This window comes from Solea senegalensis, linkage group LG19, assembly GCF_019176455.1.
Source record: "Solea senegalensis isolate Sse05_10M linkage group LG19, IFAPA_SoseM_1, whole genome shotgun sequence".
Classification (NCBI taxonomy): domain Eukaryota; kingdom Metazoa; phylum Chordata; class Actinopteri; order Pleuronectiformes; family Soleidae; genus Solea; species Solea senegalensis.
The window spans coordinates 742099-760010 of NC_058038.1; the positions used below are offsets into that span (position 1 = coordinate 742099).

Consider the following 17912-nt stretch of genomic DNA (forward strand, 5'->3'; position numbering starts at 1 on the left):
CTACTTTCTACTTTTCTACTGGTGAAAAACTCTGTTTTTGAATCATCTAAACACATGTTATTGCTCAGTTAAAACCACCTTTTTGTAACAACTGGAGCAGGAAGTGGACTCAAAAAGAGTGCGACACTCAGAGGCAGGTTGTAGAAAACAACGGAGAAGGTTTGTACACGAGGAGGCACTCACAATAAGCAAAGGTGGAAGAATCGCAAGGCTGAAGGCGGAGTCAAAAGAAAACAGCAAGGGTCACACACTGGAGACTAAACAGGAAAACAGGCTGGATCTTGAATGAATAGACAAAATGTGACTAGGATGGTGCAGGTGTGGCTAATAGAACACAGGTGAAAGTAATGAAGGCGTGATGTGTAATCAAGCTGGTGGTGGGTGTGGAATAATGACAGGAAGAATGATGTTACTTTCAAAATAAAGCGAGAAATGGCACCGAATGAACAGATTGCTTACTACATCCATCCTCTACCACTTACATTTATTTTGATTGTGGAGGAGGAGCTGGAGCCAAACCCAGCTGACACTGGCCGAAGAGCCAAGAGAGAGAATTCACCCTGGACAGGATACCTGTCCGTCACAGGAGACGACCATTCACACTCACATTTACACCTGTGCCCAGAAATCTGCATGTCTTTGTGGGAGGAAGCCTTGGTAATCCCTCACAAACACACACAAACACACACGTTGTGAGGACCCTAATAGCTCTAAACTTAACCATCACAATAAAGTGCCTACATTTAACCCTTATACTAACCCTAAAACCAGGTCTTAACCCGCCAAAAAGCCCTTTAAAGACGTGAGGACCAGGCAAAATGTCCTCACTCTGTGTGGTTTATACATGCACACTCCACAATGAAAGCTGTGAGCAACAGTCCACCTTCTGAAAATAATCCTTAATCCTCATTTCAATTATTTACTTTAATGCCCGTCATTTGTGCATTCCGATTGTGTAGCTGAGTTTGGAATAAGAGAAAAGTTTTGAAGCCTTGAGATTTCAGAACTGGCGCCATGACAGTTTGGCAACGGGAAATTACAGACGTCACCTCCAACCAGGCTCCTATCGGATGATATAAGCCGCCAATCACAGTGGTTTCCACTCGTGCGTCGTACTGTATCTTCTATTATCCTCTGAAACTAGTGATTGAGATCTTTAACTCTACAGGAAAATGTTTATTGACCGTGTAAATGAAGTTAAAAGTAGGCACATTTGAAAACATTATAGTCTTACTTCCTGTATGGTCTCACAGAACAAACCGGAAGACTTGGTCCCCTTCTGATAAATGGTCTTTGTTTCAGTGTCACAAATTCTTTAAACATCTAAGATATGGAACAATAAACTGAGCACATACTTGAGCTCAGTTCCATCATGGATGAGGAGTTATTCCTCACCAATTTGCCAGATTACGTATGGTCGTCATTGATAACAATGTCTTTGTTGTCCTCCATCACACAGAGTGAGCCTACACAGGCCTTGATACTGTAACTGCTGCTGCATCAAGACATCAATTCAGCCCACGAGTGGCGCCGACCTCATAGGTCCATCTGAGCAAATGTCTGACTGATCCTCAAAGCAGTGAAGGAGCGGGAGCAGGTCACGGCCCACCACAAAATGTCACAGCCCTTACATAATCCCTGCATGCATCTTCTGTCCCCGGCCAACCCGGCAGTGCGACTCTCCTCGCTCACGAGTCGCTCAGCGAGACAAAAAGGTCAAGACATTAGAGAAGAGAGAACGGCCCGGCCAAGCTCGCCTCGCATCATGCAAAAGGTTAGTGTGGGACTTTGGACAATTGGAGTTTTCTTGAGCCCCTTTCTGACCGACCTTGCTGCTGGTTTATTAGTCATGTCACACTTCAAAGTGACCTATGAAGTTGTGTTGTCAAATGTGAGACTGGCTTTGTTAAGCCGTGGTGAGTGGGCAGCTGGTCATCTGGTGCATGTGACCACAGAGGGCAGCTCGTTGTCATTTTTGCACATTTAATCCATCACCATTAATAACACTGGACACAAAAATATCCTATGACTTGCGTTTTATTGGCACCAGACGGATTAACATACCTTTGGGTTTGTTTTTCATTTAGGTTCCAAGCAAATAAACATGACCTCTGCCAAATTATATTTATTTCCCCTGGAAAATGTCCACCAAAGCTCTAAAGCGGTCCAAAACCTCTGGGGACAAACAAAGAAATTGTTGCCAACATCTAAAAACAGCATGATTAAGAAGAGAGGACATTGGTTATGGCAGCCATTTTCTTCGAAGACAGTTGATTCTCATGTCTCCAAAACCTCTGAGGCCCAAATATAGTTTGGCATGTGAATGTCTTCTCTGAGCTGGATGAGAAACTATAATTGAGGATGGCTGTTTATGTTGCAGCGCGTGATGGAGTCTCCCGTATGAAGATCCCCCTTTTTCCTATGTATATAAAAGCAGTAATCTCTGCAAAGAGACAGACAATTGGAGCCTCGCGAGTGCTAATGACTGTTTGCCGGTTGTCTGTGGACAGACGAGACGAGGAGAGACTTTAGAGTTTCTAATCCGCAGAAGCATCACTGCAGAAACCTGATAATGAGCTGTTTATTTGAATCAGGTGTGTTGGAGCAGGGAAACTCAAGCGAGGTTGACCTGGTTGTTCTGTACAGAATAAAAAATCAAATCAGTAAAGCATAAAAACAGTGGGAGTCCATTAAACGTTACCACGACCAGGACTGAGAAACACTGAACACAAACCACTCATTTTCTTTGTATCCAGATCACCACCAAATTGTCATTGCATGGTTCATAACCCATGTATCCCCAGAAAATGTCATCAACATCCTTTACTTCTCAGGAAGTAAGACAAACGCAGCCAAACTAATCTCACAATATGCATTTAGCTTCAGCCAGTTCAACGCACATCTTCCTACAGTTGTTAATACATTTATCTCATTTATCAAATATATTATGTCTTTCCAAAAAAAAAAAAAACCCATGTATACATTTTTGTTTCTGATAAATAAATAGAAAAATCTGCAAGAAAATGAGTTGTGCGTTAATAAAAACTATGGTCAACCATCCACTCAGGTAGAATATAATGGGTAGAATATCATTTTGTAGGGATCTATAAATCACACATGTATGTACAGTATGGGTCCATGTGCTTTTTTTGCTCACTTGTAAAAATCTCATTTCTCCCGCCCACCACCACCACCAGCAGCAGCAGCACCACCACCATCTCCAGACCACCACTGCCACCCCTCCTTCCTCCCCTGGTTTCTGTCTTGTGCGATCAACAATAGTCTATTCTGTGCTGTCCCGTGCGAGCAGAGACACACCCAAAGCCAAGGCCACGGTGCGAGGGGAGATTGTTGGGCGGGCGCCAACTTAGAGGGACACTGGCTCAATTCTCGTCTGGGAGCAGGGATCCTGCCGTAGCGAGAGGGCAGAGGTGGTTCTGTCTGTCACTACAGATTGGAATGGTCGTTTAGCAATTCCCCAGCCAAATTACATTTCTGAAGATGAAGCTAATATTCAAAGGTGAATTCTAATGAATTAGTTCATTAGAATGAGTCTGAATCTGGAACATTTTAGAGGCTGAAATGACTAGTTACATGATAGCAGAGACTGTCATTGTAAAAGTAGTGGATGGATGGATGATTCCACTCATATTAAGGGTACACAGCGGATGTAAGGGTGTCCCTAAAGCAGTTACAGGTGTTATAAAGTTTGGATGCAATAGTAGACGGCAGAAAGAATACACCTACTTTTCCCTGAGTGCCATAACGAGAACCGAGATTCAAGAGTTTTAATTGTCGCATGCATCTGGTTGAGGAGCCTCATGCTATGTGGATAAAAGCTCCTCCCAAGTCTTTCGGTCCCTCAGGCCGCCAAACGGTTTGCCTGATCTCAATCATGAGTGTCCTTAATGATTTTAATGGCTCTACTCAGGGCAGCGCCTGGTGTAAATGTCCCGCAGAGAGGGCAGATCTGATCCGATGCAGCGCTCGTGTTTCTCATGCATTTATGTAAACAGCTCAACACCAACACGATAGAGAACTTTAAAGAACACAAAAACTGAAATTAATGTGGAAAATCTATTGTGATGGATGTGAATGCGGGAATATTATTATTGCTTTGCACAAATGAACAACCTGTCACCGTGTAAATGCAAAAATGAGGGCTTTAACACTTTATCAGTGTGTTTATACAATCTGTCTCTAATTTATTTAGAAATTTCTTCTCTCATTTGATATCATCTAGTTTTGGAAGCCCCCCTCACACACACGTCACAGGTTACAAACCGACCAGCACACACACACACACACACACACCAGGGCTCGGCCATAATACTGATCTGTGCTGGACCTTCAGACCAAAGGTCATTCTATCGTCTCCGTGACAATCCAGGCTTATAAGTTCCACAGCTGAATCTCACTCTACGGCCTCTCTTCGCTGTCTGATAACACAAATACGACACACCAACGCACCATCTGAGGGCCCTGTCTGCACCAGCCTGCAGCCTAATTACATAATTATCCCTTGTCTGATTGTGACTGTGCAGCTGAGACGAGGGAGGGTCTTTGTGTGGCTGTTGGAATGCGATGTGCTTGGCATTTTTCAGCGAAAGGGCAGCTTCTGGAAGCCCCTGCCAAAGTAGAGGAGAGGAGGATGAGATCACGGCTGCTGGTGCCCACTCTTCGTTTTCCTCTCTCTCTCTTCTGTCTCTATCACTCAGTCCATCATTCTTTGGCCACTCTCTAGGATTTAGCTCCTTCATTTTTAGGGAATTCCATCTCTCTCTTCTGTGCACATCTTTCAGACCCCCGTCAATCAACAACCAGAACACTTGACTGCCCATGCTTGCAAAGCCTTCAGGTCTGGCTAATGCAGCAGTCCTGCAGATAAAGTGGCCTTTTGGATGTGGAATGTACAGGATTTGGCTCTCTCGCGATAAGACTTGACCACTGTCGAGGCGACCGCTCCGGAGTCTGATAGTGGACCTGGAGGCGACTGCTCCGCTGCATGATAGAAAAGCATTGCTATTGTTTCTTGTCGAGAGCCGTTGAGGGGATAAGAGAGGCGAGAACATGAGCAGGTGTTAGTCGAGATTACGGCACAGGCCCAGAGAGCATGTCTGTTATTACCTCCTTCTTGAATCAAAGTCAAAAGCAACATGGTGGGTGTCACATAAACCATGTTCCCCTCGTGCTACAATGGAGGATGCAGACCTTTTTCTGACATTTACATCCAGGGCCTCTCAGTCTATGCATGTTGCTCCTAGTGATTTTATGAGTATATCAGAAGCCCTTTATTATACTCACTAATGAAAACAGCAGGGTTAAGGGTAATTTAGCGCCAACGCTCTCCTTCTGAATTCCTCTGTATGAGCTATGCTCTAAAAGCAGAATCCTCTCATTTCTACGCCGCTCTACTAAACGCTGATATTCCCACCATGTGATGAGAAGTTATGCGTCAGATCTCTGCTGAAAGGTTCGATTGCAAGCTTATTGTGCGGTCAACTGCAGCAAACAAGTTTATCAAGGACCTGCAGTATAAGCACAAGCAAGGGCAGAAACTCTGCATGCAGTCCGCAACAGTAACACTGGTAACTATAAGCACTTGAAAAATTCCCATAGAATTCCGAGGGGTCCGTCTGATCCCTGTGTCTGCTCGTCAAAGCCTCCCTCTGGTGATCACACAGCATGGAGTATGTGAAAGAATGCTGTCAGGACATAGATGGGCAACGGGGGCCCAGTATTCCCATCTCATTATAGCCTTTACACTCCCAGTGATGTCTTTTTATTTTTTCTTAAATTGCATAAATGAAAGATACAAACCAAAGTGAAAATTTGATCCCCAGACAATAAAGTTTAAATAAGCAGAGGACTTGGAGGAGGGATGCAGTCCAAGCACTGGAGCCAAGACTGGGACCTCGCCCACCATCAGCACTGCTGTGAGAGCGCCATTGTTTTGTCCATCTCAAGTAGCCTTGACAAATTGTGCTGAATGTAAAACCTCTGTGTAAAGTAGAGGCATCTTCCAAAAACATGCTGGCATTGCACCAGAGCTGCATTTTCCCATCAGTGAAATGATTGTCGCACCACAGCGCCCCTGCTGGTCAGTGTCGGTCCTGAAGATGTCAATGGCATCTTCGGGGAGTGAGATTTTACAAAAGAATGACTTTAAGTGGTATTTGAGATGGTTTTTTTGCACATAAAAGCAAAACAAAAACACTCAAAGTGGCTATATGTAAAATATGCAACTTGAGTTTAAAAAATATATACCGTTACCGGGGTTACCGGGTAGTTTGATGAACCAATCCGGCATTAGACACGGCATCCGACACGAGACATGACACAAGGATCTACGAGGATGACTTTTCCACAACATACACAGTATTTGCAGGCTGTAAATGGACACCATTGCTATGAATGAAACCAATATTTCAATTTAACATGTTACCTTAATCTCTGATGACATCATGGTCAATTCTTATAAACATCTCTATTAAAAAGTGTCTAAACGTAGGTCTTTTCTCTGCCTCTTCTTTGCTTGCATTACCCAGCTGACAATAATTAATCTTTTCTGTGTCTATAGGCACTAATTAAGAGATCATATATAATGCTGGAGTTTTTCTACATGACTTGTTCATGCATCTATATAAATGTTGGAGTAGTGTTCAAACTGTGCAAAGTGAGCGGTGGGTAAACAGTGCCACCATGTGTTGGCATCTAAATACTGCTTCAGTATCTACTCTTATACGAGCTAAATGACTTGCCAATCAGTTGGGTGATGATTGAATAATTTGAGATCAAAATATACACAGATCTTATTTAATATTTCAAAATGGTAGATTCACAAGCAATAAATAGCAATATCAGAATCACTGATACTGTGTACAGTAATTGATATGTTGAATATGAATATTTACTGCACAGGTATTTTATCTTTATTAGAGGAAATGGCAAGGAGAACCACATGCAGGTGTATGTGTGACATTAACTGAGTGCATAAGCAACGTGGCGATTCCTTTCTATGGAGGCAGGGTCACAGTCTTTGGTCAAAGCCTGTTTCTGGACAGTGAGGTGGTGGCAGTCAATGTGTCTGAATTCAGCTGCAAAAAGGCCAAAGAGGCAGAAAAACAACATGACCAGGACCCACTCACACACAGCAGCGCCAGAGCGAAAGCCTATGAAGTGGAGAACAACCACTGAAGGAGAGGGAAGCCGTCAAGGAGCGTAACACCACAGAACTACACGCGTCAGAATAGCAGTGTAAATCCAATCAAGTCAATCAACTACTTAAGTTTTGATTTGACACGTTCACACAAATGAGCGTAAGGATACTAGTGATAACCAGGACGGTACAGAGGATGCAGCAGGTCGCTCTGGCAGGTCCCACCCAACACCGGTCCTGAGACGGCTCAGCACGATACGTTAGAATCACCTGGAGCCAGAAGTAGGCCAGGCCCACGAAAAAGGACAAGAACGCTCCCAAAAGATGGACTTCCAGTAAAACCGATGACTATGTGGTGAAGTGGAAATGTTAGCGAGCACTTTGAAAGTGAACGTTATTACACCTATTTTTTTGGTGAGCCGTTACCTGGAAGTTGCCAATTACAGAGATCCCCATAGAGGAGATAAAGCCCAGAACAATGGCGGTAATGTTGACCTTCCCGTGGCCACCACAGTCCCTGACCTGCTGGAAACGGATCACCACAACCCACAGGGCTGAGAACGGCAGACAGACAGAGAGGGAAGAGCAGAGGTCGTCACACAGGTGTTTAGTTTAGTCTTTTTTGTGTCTATTTGAGTTTGGATTACTTTAGTTCATAAGGGTCCACATTTACTACATATAACAATACAACACAAGACAATAAATCCACAATGCCATATAAGAGCCCTGGTGCCAACTAACATAGGCGGGGGTACACCCTGGACAGGTCACCAGTCCATCACAGGGACAAACGACCATTGATACAACAATAAAATAAAGGAAATTGTCAAAATCCAGTGAACAATTTTTAAATGTATAAAGAAAAGAAAATGTAATAAACACCTTTAAAAGAAAATAATGCTGCAAAGTAGAAGGGCTAGTTATTGTCTTGCAAGCACAGCAGCATGTGCTCAACAAACCAGAAAGAGTCACTTAAATAAATAAATAAATAAATAAATAAAAACAAAGGGAAAAAATCATATTAGCTCATACAGCAGAGCAAAACCACTGCAACACCTGTCTAGTAGTGTATTTATGCTTATCACTGGGATATTTAAGTATTACAACATAAATGGTTTATGTCAGAAAACAAACCACAGACGTAGTCTTAAAACTTCTCGTTTGCTGCCTGAAGCCAACCCAGAAGTAGGGAAATACTGAATAGTCACCAGGAGGCAAAATAACTCCTTTTTGAATGGTAGTGCATGGGAAAATTAGTCTCACTTCATTTTCAATGTCAGTAAACATCCGTATGATAAGTCTATAGTAGCAATCTTTCATTTCAGGTCTTCTTATGTAGAACATGAACACAATTTTGTAAATTCTGATCCCATTTAAAGACAAAAAAAGGTGATGAAGCACAGCACATACGAGTGGTCACTCGTGTGATTGACAGTTAGTAGCAACATAAGTGTGCTTGTGAAGGCTCACATAACATAAATAAATGTGTTATTACCTAGTACAGAGCAGACGTTGCAGATCTGGGAGAAGAGACAGCTCTGAGGGTTGTACGTGCCACACTCACTGAGAGAAGGAAGAAAATACAACACGTGCTAAATTCTTCATTCACAAACCAGCTTGGTTTTACTTTCTGCAAACAATTAAAGCTTGTTTGAAGCGACGAGACTTTCTGCATCACGTAATCCATTCAGTTCAACTACGTCATTAACTGACACCAACCTGATGTAAGGGATCCTCTCTGTGAGATTGACTGATCCATTTGTTACAGCTACAGCAAACCTAACAGGAAGGAAACAGTTGTATCATGACTAAATGCCTTTTTTTTTTAGTGTTTATTCAATAAAAATTTTTTTTATGAAATTGACATTTTAAATCACTGTATATACTCACACAGTCCAAATGCCAGCAGTCCCAAAGACAGCGAGGCAGACAGGAAGCAAAGCCCACAGCCACATGTTGCAGAGGAGATGCTGTTCAAACACACACACACACACACAATGATAAAATGCTGCAACAAAATAACATCAGAGGAACAATTTAAGAGTATAAATAGACATCTGTACTCACTTCATGGACTTGTAATTACATTAGTGTATTGACACGGACACATGCAGAGAGCTGAATCACGTCCACTCTCTGCCCCAGATCCACTAACAGAGCGATGAGTCAACAAGCACGCAATAAAATTCTCTCAGTGGGTGTGTACAGTACCTGGTGTTCAAGGTGAGTAATCAGGTGGGTTAGCAAAGGAAATTACACATACACACACGGGGAATAACGCTGTGTATAGGATATACATGGTCATTTCTATTTACAGGGACCAGGCTGGACTTTGACTGTTTATTTTTTCTGAGACAAACCCTTACTTGTACCTCTCTCCCAGTCCCTTCAGCTGGTTTCCTCTCAATAGTTTACCTTTCCTTTCAGCTAACTTGAAAACAATCACACATACTTTTACACAAGTGGTTAATCTTTGCTTCAACTGCTTAAAATTCAGTGACTGTGAATAACTGCCAGGTTAAGCATAAATGTAAGGTAATATTGGGGGGAGGGGGGATCATTATATATGAGGAATCCTTTACTCAAATCTCTGTAGCAACAAATGATTTTGGGTTCTAGTCGATTAGAACATTACATTATTTACCACCACATTTTCCAATTTGTGTCCAAGAGCAGCCGACATGAATGAAAGCCATGAGAAAGAGAAATTAATTTAATGATAGTTCTTTAATTGGAGGTGTAACTGTCTGTGTCTCATGTCAGTGTTTGTTTCAGAGCTCAAGTTCAATCTTGACGTCCATCTTTGCCTTGTACGGCTCCAGCAGGGGGCGAACTTCTTCTGACACAAACCTGGCCACCTGAAAAAAAAAAAAAAAAAAAAGGAAAGGTTTGAGAAAAACTGAAGAAGCTTGCATGTGTGTGGTTGAAAGAAAAGCAACCGTTTGTATTTCACCTGCTGTGGAGCGCGGCCAATAAAAGTCTTGGGGTCCAGCACAGCGTCCAGCTGGCCCAGGATCGGGGCGAAGTAGGGGTCTCGCTGAACTCTGGCCAGAAGGTCGTTATCACCGCCTTCCTGTTTGACGACAGCCGCCGCTTCCTGCGACAGAACACGGATCTTCTCATGGCAGTCCTGAGGGTGAGACGCAGGAGAGAGATGGACACGATCAAATAAACCGCTGCCCTTCATTTGTGATATGATGCCTGGTTCATGGGTATCTCTAGTCTGTTATATCTCATGCCACTTGTATATTATCTCTTAATTAATGTCAAATACTTAAGTCTTTACTTAAATATAAATGTGTAATGTCTGCCACTAGGAGTTCCTCTTCCAAAAGAGTTGTCTTGTTGTCACATTTGCATTGTATGAGGAGCTTCAGCAGCACAAGGCATAGAAAATGACAAAGAGTAGTCATGGTCCATTAGTGACAAACAAACAGACTAAAACTGAAGAAACAAAAAGGCAACATACTGCCTGACTGGTAGCACTAAATATCTCCTTCCTCTCTCTCTCACGTTTCATCAGACGTTAAAGCAGAGGACTTAAGAAATGCGACCCAAAAAGGTCTTGAACAGAAATGTCTGTGTTCAAAACATTTTTGCTGATGCAAGTACACTTCTTAACAAAATCTTTAGATATTTTAAGAAATATTAGATATTGTAGCTTTAAAAAGAAAAGCTAACACTGGAAAAGAGGTATAAAGACATCCTGACTTGTTCACGGAGCAGAATCTGTCACGGCACAGTGTTTGTCCTCCTCTCACCTGTCGGTTTCCACCAGCCTTCACCATGGCCATGATGATGTTCTCCGTGGCCATGAAGGGGAGCTCATGACGGATGTGTCTCTCGATGACTTTCGGGTAAACCACCAGACCCTCTGTGATGTTCTGCAGCGTGCTGAGGATGATGTCTGCCGTAAGGAAGGACTCGGGCAGGGAGATCCTCCTGCAGTGAGTTCAATATAAAAGGAGAAACAGGAGAACCAAAACAAAGAGGGTTCTTCAAGAGTCTTCCCATTTGGTCAATTCTGTGTCTAAATTCATATCAGGCTTTGCAAACCTGTTAGCGCTGTCATCCAGTGTTCTCTCCAGCCACTGCACAGACGCCGTCTGCAGGGGGTCGGCCATCAGTGCCACCAGGTGTCGGGCTAAGCTGCAGCAACGCTCCGCTCGCATGGGGTTCCTCTTGTAGGGCATGGCACTGGAACCTGGGTTGGGGAAGTGATGATGACATCTTATTTTTGCACTAAGTGTAAGATGTGTCCACTACAGACAACACAATTCTTTAGTTAAATATACTAGAATATTTTAATTCATTCTCATTTTTTATCTTTTATTCTCTCTTTATTTGATTAATTTAACGCATTTATTGTTTGAAATTGTTTTAACTAAGGCTGGAAATGTAAGCACCTAAGAGTATTAGTATAGTATAAGCTCATGAAGGAACGCACCAATCTGCTCTTTCTCAAAAGGCTCCTCGATCTCCTTCAGGTTAGCAAGCAGGCGGATGTCGGTACAGATCTGCAGCAAACAAAACCCATCAAATAATGAGTCAGTGCTGTACAAAAGACCCAACTTCCACTGACTCACCACTAGAGGGAGACATGTATCCTGTGAACTTACCTTGTGGACAGTAGCTCCCAAACTGGCCAGGCTGGACAAACAGTCGACGTCAACCTTGCGACTGTACGTCTGACCAGTCACCAGATAGGCTCTGAGTAACATGAGAACAATCACATGACAGCATTAACAAAGCAAGCCTCAATAATCGGTTTTACATTCTATATTTTATTATTTCTTAAGCTTTATTATCAACTCCAGTGGAGGCAGAACTTACTTCTTGAAACCTGCCATCTCTGTCACCATCCTGTCAAGCTCTTCCACCTGGTGGACGAGAGCAAGAAACACGTGAGATTTTCAAATTATTCCTTATTTGACTTGTAAATAGTCTATATTTATTTAGCAGCTTTGCAGTCTTGATGACCAGTTTTACCGTTTATCCATTCATACCCACATATATACGATGTAGGGCTGCAACTAACAATTATATTTCATAACCAATTCATCTGTTGATTATCTTCTCCATTAATCGTCTGGTCCAGTGTTTCACAAACCTCTAAATGATGCCTCAAAGGTCTTGTCTTGTCCAAAAGCTAAAATAATTAACCCAAAGAACTTGGAAAATATTCACATTTAAGAAGCTGAAACATGAAAAATGACAGAGCATCAATTGTCAAATCTAATAAAAATCCCACAATTACTCTGATCCATACACAAAACTACAGGCTCAAGTATTTCAATACATTTATTATTAATTTCATAGACCAGCATAAAATAATGCTTGAACTCTGAATTAGGCTTCTGCAGATGTGGAGCACAGAACAAACAAAACTGTCACCGATACTTAGCACCTGCAATACCTAAACATAGTGGTCTAAAGTATGGAGCATCAGACATGACATGGGGGGCGGGGATGGATTTGTGCGCATGAAATATTAATAACAGATTTATAGTTTGAGTTTTATTTCAGGTCAGGAATGAGTTACAAAGATATTCTCAAAAGCCTGACACTGTAAAGCATTTCTCCCCGACAGGATTTGCATCCCCTGCTGCAGGAGCACATATGCATTCAGTGAGGCGGAGGTGGGTTACGTTGCTATAAGTAACCTGGCTCTTAATATTCTGTTTAAATGCCTCTCGCTAATAATGATTCCTTGCAATGCCACGAAATTGAGAATATATTTGTAACTCATTCCCAACCTAAAATAAAATTCAATCACATTCTGTCCACCTCAAAGCTTCAGCCCTCTTCGCTCGAATTAGTATTTTGTGTGCATGTTTTACCTATTTCATGGGAACAAAATTAGTATTTTGTGTGCATGTTTTACCTATTTCATGGGAACAAAATTAGTATTTTGTGGCCCTGAATAAATGTTTTCATGTCTGGGGCTCCGTACTTAAGTATTAAGTGTTTTCACACATCATTTGCATTCTGCTTGCACAGTCATCAGGGGGACATTGGGTTTGAGTGCTTTGCCCAGGGACACACTCGCACACTGACTGACTGACTGGTTTAAAAGCAACTCTCTCCAACTCCTGAACCTCCTGCTGCCACAACCGGCCACAAAACGGAGGATCATTCATACCTTGTCGTGGTCCCCCTGAAAGAGCTGCAGGAAGCTGGCCTGGGTCCCTGTGGTCCCCTTGACCCCCCTGAAACGTAGATCGTCACGTCCCCTCTGCAGGTTCCGCATGTCCATAGCCAAGTCCTGCAGCCACAGACAAGCTCGCTTTCCCACTGTGGTCAACTGGGCAGGTCTGGAGGAGAGAGAGAGAAAGAGAGAGACATAAAAGATGGAGCATAAACGAAAGTGATGAAGAATCACAGGAAGACCCGTAAATATGAATTTCTGTGGTGTGATGACTCTCGGAGAAGTACTCACTGATAGTGTGTGAAGCCAAGCGTGGGGAGGTCGGCATATTTCTCTGCAAAGTTTGTCAGTCTGTCAATGACTCGGGCCAGCTGTGGAAATCATACAAAGGCTTTTAGCACTGAACCACTGTTATTACTTGTGCCCAAAAAAAAAACCCTGACATATTTCTAGTTTGCAACACAACAATTAATTTATTAACTCCCAAGTGTTTGCATGCCTACAATTTTTTCCAGACTTATACGGTCGACTTAAAAGGAATTCAAAAACTGTTGTTCCGACTGTGACGCCACCATGACCTTGACCTTTGGCCACTCAAATCTCAAAGGTTAATCTTTGAGAACAAACAAACATTTGTGCCAAATCTGAAGTGATTCTCTGGAGGATTTCTGTAAAAAATGCATTCACGAGCCAAAAATGTCCACTTATCCTTACGTTCGACTCAATGTTTGTACCAGATGTAATATTTATAAATATATATATGTATATGTACTGTATCTTTTGATAGAGCACATTTATAGAGGTCTCAGTGACCTTGACCTTCAAAAATTCTATTCAGTTCATCCTCAAGTCAAAAGGAAGGTTAGGACCAAATGTAGGAAATTCCATCAAAGTGTTTCTCTTGAGATATTGTGTACACCAGAATGGGACAAACAAACAAACAATCTCAAAGCATGAACCATAAAAAGAGATGATTTCAACACTGTTGAATTGTTATTCGACAGCTGAGGCACACAGAAATGAACTCATTCCACAGATGCACCGCTGGACAGGCTTTCCTGTGTCTTAGCAAACAGCTGGGCCTCACCTTAGGCAAGAGAATGTCAAACCCATCACGCAGCATAATCAGATCCTGGGGAAGGAAAAACACAGCAAGGGAGAGCATGAAAAGCACTTTCCAACTACAGAAACAGTCATCGAGTTGACACGAACACAAGCACGTAGATGAATCATAATTACAGTATTGTCTCCGACGTAGCACGACGTGGCTCCAAGGTGGATGATGGGAGCAGCAGTGGGGCAGCAGTGTGCAAAGGTGTGGACGTGAGCCATGACATCGTGCCTGAGCTTGCGCTCTTCTTCGGCCGCCATGGCAAAGTCGATGTCCTCTGCGTGGCCTTCCATCTCCAGGACCTGAGCGTCTGTGATGGGCAGACCCAGAGCCTGAGGACGAGACGGAGTGAGAAACATTGTTTAATGGTTATGAAGTTAACTCACTGGCATTAATCTTAATTTTAATTCATTCATTTTTTGAAATTTTCATTGTTGATGATGATGTCATTATTCTGCCTCTGTTTAGATTTCATGAGCAGAAACAATGCAACATTATTTGTATGATCTGCAACTAATGATTATTTTCACGATTAATTGTTTGGTCCATAAAATATCAGAAAGGCTTAAAAAATGTTGATTGGTGTTTGTCAAACCTGGAAATGATGATGTTCTCAAATGTCTTGTTTTGTCCACAAACCAAAATGATTAACTTTTAATGATTTCTTTGTTATCCAGAGCAAAGAAATTAAGAAAATACTCACATTTAAGAAGCTGAAACAATCGGAAATCTTGTTTTAATCATGAAAAAAGCTTCAAACCGATTAATTGATTATCAAAATAGTTGTCGATTGATTTAGTGTTGTTTGTTTCAAATCTAGTATGTTCTGTGAAGCAACTAACAGACCTGACGGAGGGAGCATTTGAGTGTATACAGTGGTAGCACAGGGGTGGCTGGGGACAAGCATTTATCCCATAAAATTGGTAAAAGAGTGTGTTTTTGTGAGCAATATAATTCACTTCTAAAACTTTTCATGGATTAGAGGAAGGACATGTGGTCAGAGGTTAGATTAAATGTTTCTCAAAAGACTACGTTCACTCAGCGACGTCGCTTTAATTTGTTTTAAAGATACAATCTCTTTGTCAGGTGAACAGAGGACACACCAGCGACTGAGGACAGTTATCCTTTTCTCTTTAACAGTCCTGACAGGCTGGACTGTCCTCGTGAGAAGACACTCGGTGTCTTGATTAGATTAGAGCTTTCTTCATTAGGCTACAGCAGTCATGGGATGGGACTGATTGAGAAATAAGTCTCAAGTCCCAAAATTCAGGAAATGCCACTTCAAGAACTGACAAACCCTGCGGTGTCAAAGTTCAAGACTGCAGGAAGCTAAAGACCAAGGATAGAAAATAGAAATAGACTGTACAAAGTGTACAAAGCCCAAAATACCCAAATATTGGTAGTTTCCAATTACTGTGACATCCCCAACATGAAGGTATTTCCACACAAAACCAGTGGCAGCCACAGGCAAAACCTCAGCCTGCTGCTAAAGGCAAGAGCAAAAAGAAAAGATGGACTATGACCAGCCCAGATCAGCATGTGTGTGTTTAAAAGGTCATGTGAGAGAGGGTCTATGCACAGACGACACCCCAACCCTTAAATAGTGATTCAGTTAGGGAGCTATATGTGAGAGCACTGCTATATTGCACAAATGTATAATTTCCTTTACCCCTGACGCTGTTTTACAGCCTAACTTTAAAACCAACACATATTTAACATGTCAGATTGAAAGCTAAATGAAGGAGAGTGACTGAGTTTTGTTGCTGCTGGTCTACTACCTCACTGACCGTATTTAGTCATCATCAGTGGGAAAAGTAGATGTCGAAATCCAGGACAAAATTAATTTTGGCCTCAGCTACCAATCTGATGAAAACAAGACCTCAATCTATTCATTACTAAATGGCTGACTGATCAGTTGATCATGAGATAACTGATTCTATGAACTAGTCTGATGATTATAATTAGAGTTGACCGATGGGATTTTCTGAAATCAGAGTAGGCGAGGTCAAATAAATGATGCCAACGATTTTGCCAATTTTTTCACCCATTTTGTTTGTCACTCTATCTGATCAAACATTGAAAAATAATACATACATAGACTTAAATAATCAGTTATAAAACAACATAAACTGTCTGTCAATGTATACATCTACATTTTGCATCTGCACTGTAATACTCTTGTATAATTTAATCTAAAATATTGCAATACTGCAAATCATCAAAATGTTAACGTTTTCAAATAAACTTTTTGATAATAAAATTACAACGTTTCAGTGACTGTGCGAGAACAAATGTGTAAACTTGCATTAGGTAAAAACCTTAAGATTAAATATTCAGAGGATGTACATGACTAAAAATGAAAATCATCTGTTTCAGTATGAACTGATGCCATTTTTAATGATCATCTAAAAATGTATATATTTTTTTATATTTTCTATGATACCACTTCTGGGCCCTTTTTTGTAAAGTTGCAGGTGTATGACTAACATGGATTTTGTGGGACACATGTTGCATTCATTGATGCATTTTTATAAGTTGAAAGTGTAGATGTATTGTTTGTTTTTATATTTAAGTGGATTCAACTAGTTTATCCATTCATTTCCAAAGCTTACAGACGTGTATTGCAGAGCTGCTGGCTTTTCCACAACACTAATTTTAGAGCAGGGAACATGAGAGGGCTCTGTGAAGGTCGCAGGCTGTATGTACTTCACCAGACTCGTAAAGAAAGCTTAGCACAAACTTTCGTGTGTGAGTAAAGAAACAACAGACACACACACACACACACAGAACCAGGCTATGGGCGCTACAAACGTGTCAAACCTTCTCAGCCTTGGCCAGGTAAATCCACAGCTTCCTCCAAGTCGTGAATTTCTTCCTGTCACTGAAGTTGTAGGCCATTTCCTTGCTGGCGTATCTGGACACCAGCGGGGAGCGGTACTTCATGAACTCGTCGGCGGCCTCCATGTTCGTAGGTTGTTAGTTCGTCTTCTTAGGTTTGCCCGGTACCTTGTCCCGCACATAAACACACGTTCATATACACGCTGTGGCCGCGCCGACTTCCCTCTGAGCGTCACATGGACAAAACAGGGGGAGGGTTTTTACGACACTCCACGTCGACGTACGGTGTGAGGTCTAAATAAAAATGCGTTTCTCTGGTGGTCATTCGTCCTTCCTCACCGTACAGTGAACGTGCCAGCTGCGCTCCTCATAAAGTCGCCGCCACGCCAGAGCCCTAAAGCAGCTGCGTGACACAAAAACGCCTCAACGAGCGGTACAAAATGTACAAATGTCGTTGTTTTCCTCCAACATATAGCATTTGTTTTTATGACACTATTTTACGTGATTTTCTCTAGGTCCGTGAACGTATCACCATACATTAGTGAACATGTTGAAGCTGTTCAGGAGCCAAGGATGAGCTCATACATTCAATTCAGGCAGATTTACATAAATCTACAGCCTCGCTTGATGTATCATTCATTACAGGATAAAGGGAA

General features: G+C 42.0%; 2 protein-coding genes across 2 annotated transcripts; both read right to left on the reverse strand.

The window, feature by feature from the left end:
• Nucleotides 1–6810: 6810 nt before the first annotated feature.
• Nucleotides 6811–9789, reverse strand: tmem150b (transmembrane protein 150B). Its single transcript, XM_044051323.1, has 7 exons — nucleotides 9227–9789; nucleotides 9050–9129; nucleotides 8879–8938; nucleotides 8655–8722; nucleotides 7586–7713; nucleotides 7330–7507; nucleotides 6811–7193 (listed from the first exon to the last, which is right to left on the reverse strand). The coding sequence occupies exons 2-7, from the start codon at nucleotides 9112–9114 to the stop codon at nucleotides 6982–6984; spliced, it is 711 nt and encodes a 236-aa protein (XP_043907258.1). The 5' UTR covers nucleotides 9115–9129; nucleotides 9227–9789; the 3' UTR covers nucleotides 6811–6981.
• A 78-nt stretch (nucleotides 9790–9867) lies between these two features.
• Nucleotides 9868–17637, reverse strand: adsl (adenylosuccinate lyase). The gene is made up of 12 exons (XM_044051273.1): nucleotides 17239–17637; nucleotides 14547–14750; nucleotides 14395–14439; nucleotides 13599–13678; nucleotides 13302–13473; nucleotides 11993–12039; nucleotides 11779–11869; nucleotides 11607–11676; nucleotides 11216–11363; nucleotides 10921–11101; nucleotides 10113–10289; nucleotides 9868–10017 (listed from the first exon to the last, which is right to left on the reverse strand). Exons 1-12 carry the CDS (start codon nucleotides 17380–17382, stop codon nucleotides 9931–9933), a joined length of 1446 nt encoding a protein of 481 aa, XP_043907208.1. The 5' UTR covers nucleotides 17383–17637; the 3' UTR covers nucleotides 9868–9930.
• Between the last annotated feature and the right edge of the window lie 275 nt (nucleotides 17638–17912).